The sequence below is a fragment of the Myzus persicae genome, unplaced genomic scaffold (assembly GCF_001856785.1).
Source record: "Myzus persicae strain clone G006 unplaced genomic scaffold, MPER_G0061.0, whole genome shotgun sequence".
Taxonomy (NCBI): Eukaryota; Metazoa; Arthropoda; class Insecta; order Hemiptera; family Aphididae; genus Myzus; species Myzus persicae.
Window position 1 is genome coordinate 285,891 of NW_019100669.1, and position 2,253 is coordinate 288,143.

The 2,253-nt window shown below is 30.1% G+C and overlaps 1 protein-coding gene across 1 annotated transcript; it reads left to right on the forward strand.

Moving 5' to 3' along the window:
• Positions 1-230: 230 nt before the first annotated feature.
• On the forward strand, positions 231-1,793 carry LOC111040047 (transmembrane emp24 domain-containing protein 3). Its single transcript, XM_022323750.1, has 3 exons — positions 231-568; positions 645-890; positions 969-1,793. Exons 1-3 carry the CDS (start codon positions 407-409, stop codon positions 1,209-1,211), a joined length of 651 nt encoding a protein of 216 aa, XP_022179442.1. The 5' UTR covers positions 231-406; the 3' UTR covers positions 1,212-1,793.
• Positions 1,794-2,253: the final 460 nt, after the last annotated feature.

Here is a 2,253-nt window from a genome sequence, read left to right on the forward strand (position 1 = left end):
TTCTTAGTCTATATTTCTATCATCTATGACCGCGATTTAATATATTTTAAATATCTACAATATTTCAGCGACTATTCCGTTACCATGGTCATGAAAATATGGTTCTAAATATCCATATAATACCTATTATCACTCTAATGTAATAATATTGTGTTATCACTCTGTTCTTGCCGCAACGCTACCGCCAATCAAAGAACACGTAAGCAATCAATGACGTCAACGATTCGTTTGCACATTATCAGTAGCGTTACAATTATCTCCCCGTAGGTTTTAATTTCAAAGTTTGAACAGATAATTAGGTAGAACATTAAAATAAATAAAAAGTATAAAACAATATAAAACTTGACATCGAGCTGTGAACAGCTTAAATGTTTCGCCCTGTTACGAATATACTACAACAGTCAAAATGATACCGTCGAATAAGAACTCACTGATCGGACTTTTATTTTTGTCGTACTGCATCTGTTTGGTGACATCGATCGAGTTGACTTTTGAACTCCAGGACAAAGCAAAGGATTGTTACTACGAAAACATAGAGAAAAATACGTCCACCACCCTGGAGTACCAAGTAAGCGCTCGGCTGGATATAGTAGAGAGATACATTCATTTAATAATTAACTTTGTGTGTTGTGTTCCAATTGCAGGTTGTCACTGGTGGTCAATATGATGTCGACGTGATAATCGAATCCCCAACCAAAGAAATTCTATATAGACAAGTGAAATCACAATTCGACAGTCATACGTTTGTAGCAGCAGTAAGTGGACCATATGCCATTTGTTTTAGTAATGAATTCTCAACGTTCTCGCACAAGCTCGTGTATATGGACTTACAAGTTGGCGAGGAAGACCCTCTGCCCGGTATAGGAGAACAAGTGACTGTTATGACTCAGGTATATTATCATAACTCTTTATTGATCGTAGTGTCGTACCCATCTATAGAATATAAATATTTCATTATGTTATTATAGATGGAAACAACGTCGCAAGATATTCATGAATATTTAAACAAAATTATTGACTATCAAACTCATCATAGATTAAAAGAGGCTCAAAGTCGTAAACGTGCTGAAGATCTGAATCACCATGTAGCGTTATGGTCAGCTACAGAAACTATTGCAATATTATTAGTCGCCATTGTGCAAGTATTTATGTTAAAAAGATTCTTTACAGAAAAATCTCCTACACAAAATCAATATAAGTCAATGTATTAAAACTATTAGGTTGAGAATAAATAATGTTTTTAATAAAATATGATTATTAATTACCAATAAAAAATGATTATCTTTTTTCTCAACATAATATTAATATGTGTTTATAAGAGACTTAAATTGAAAAATATTTTTTGTGTGTTAATTAATATTCTTTTAGCCCAGGGTTTAACAAAAACTATTAAGATTAATATGTACATATTATCGGTTATAATTAATCATAGTTGATTGTTAAAGTGCAAAGAATTTAATATCATCATGCTTTGTACATTAATTTTTATGATACTGTCAAAATCAAATTGTTTACCTACATGATATCAAGCATAATTTATTTAGTTATCAAGAAATTGTAATACTTTTAAAGTTTTAAACAACCATGCATTATTTATAATTATAAGTGTTTAAATGGTTTTCAAAATGTATTACCAATATTTTTTTGTACCATATAATTTATTATTTTGAATTATTAAATTAATGAAATTGTACATTGACTTGAGTCTTGAAGTGTTAAATTGAATTCTGTGTGAAATTTTGATTATTTTATATTTAAATATAAATAATTACTAATAAGGATATTATATTAAAGTTCATTGTTTTTTTTTAAATTTAAATTTATATCCTTCACTTAAATAAAGTACTAACATAATTATTGGTTGGGCTTAAAAATTTAAGTGTTAAGTAAATACAGTGGTCGCCGCTTATTGGACCCACGGTTAATTGACTCATTCGCCTATTAGACTCAAAACGGCTGGTCTTGATTTGCACATATACTAACACACAGCAAAAAATTCGTCTATTCGACTCACACACCGATTAATAGGGTCATTTGAAAATTAGATAAATATATAAAATATGTACATACACTGAACAAACGTGTTATAAATGCAAAATAAGTCGGTACCAGTATTTTGCTTTTATCGCGGAGATAAAATAAATTACTTTTTCACGATAAACCAAGCAGTCGTCAATGTCAATTAGTACGACAGGTAGTGTATGAATAGACGTCGTGTTCAGTGTGTTGTCAGTGTTTAAATTCCTCTTTTTT

Coding starts and splice junctions, on each gene's coding strand:
- LOC111040047 (XM_022323750.1), top strand. CDS start 407: ATGATACCGTCGAATAAGAACTCACTGATCGGACTTTTATTTTTGTCG. Junction 569..644: donor CCACCACCCTGGAGTACCAA/GTAAGCGCTCGG, acceptor TTCCAATTGCAG/GTTGTCACTGGTGGTCAATA. Junction 891..968: donor AAGTGACTGTTATGACTCAG/GTATATTATCAT, acceptor ATGTTATTATAG/ATGGAAACAACGTCGCAAGA.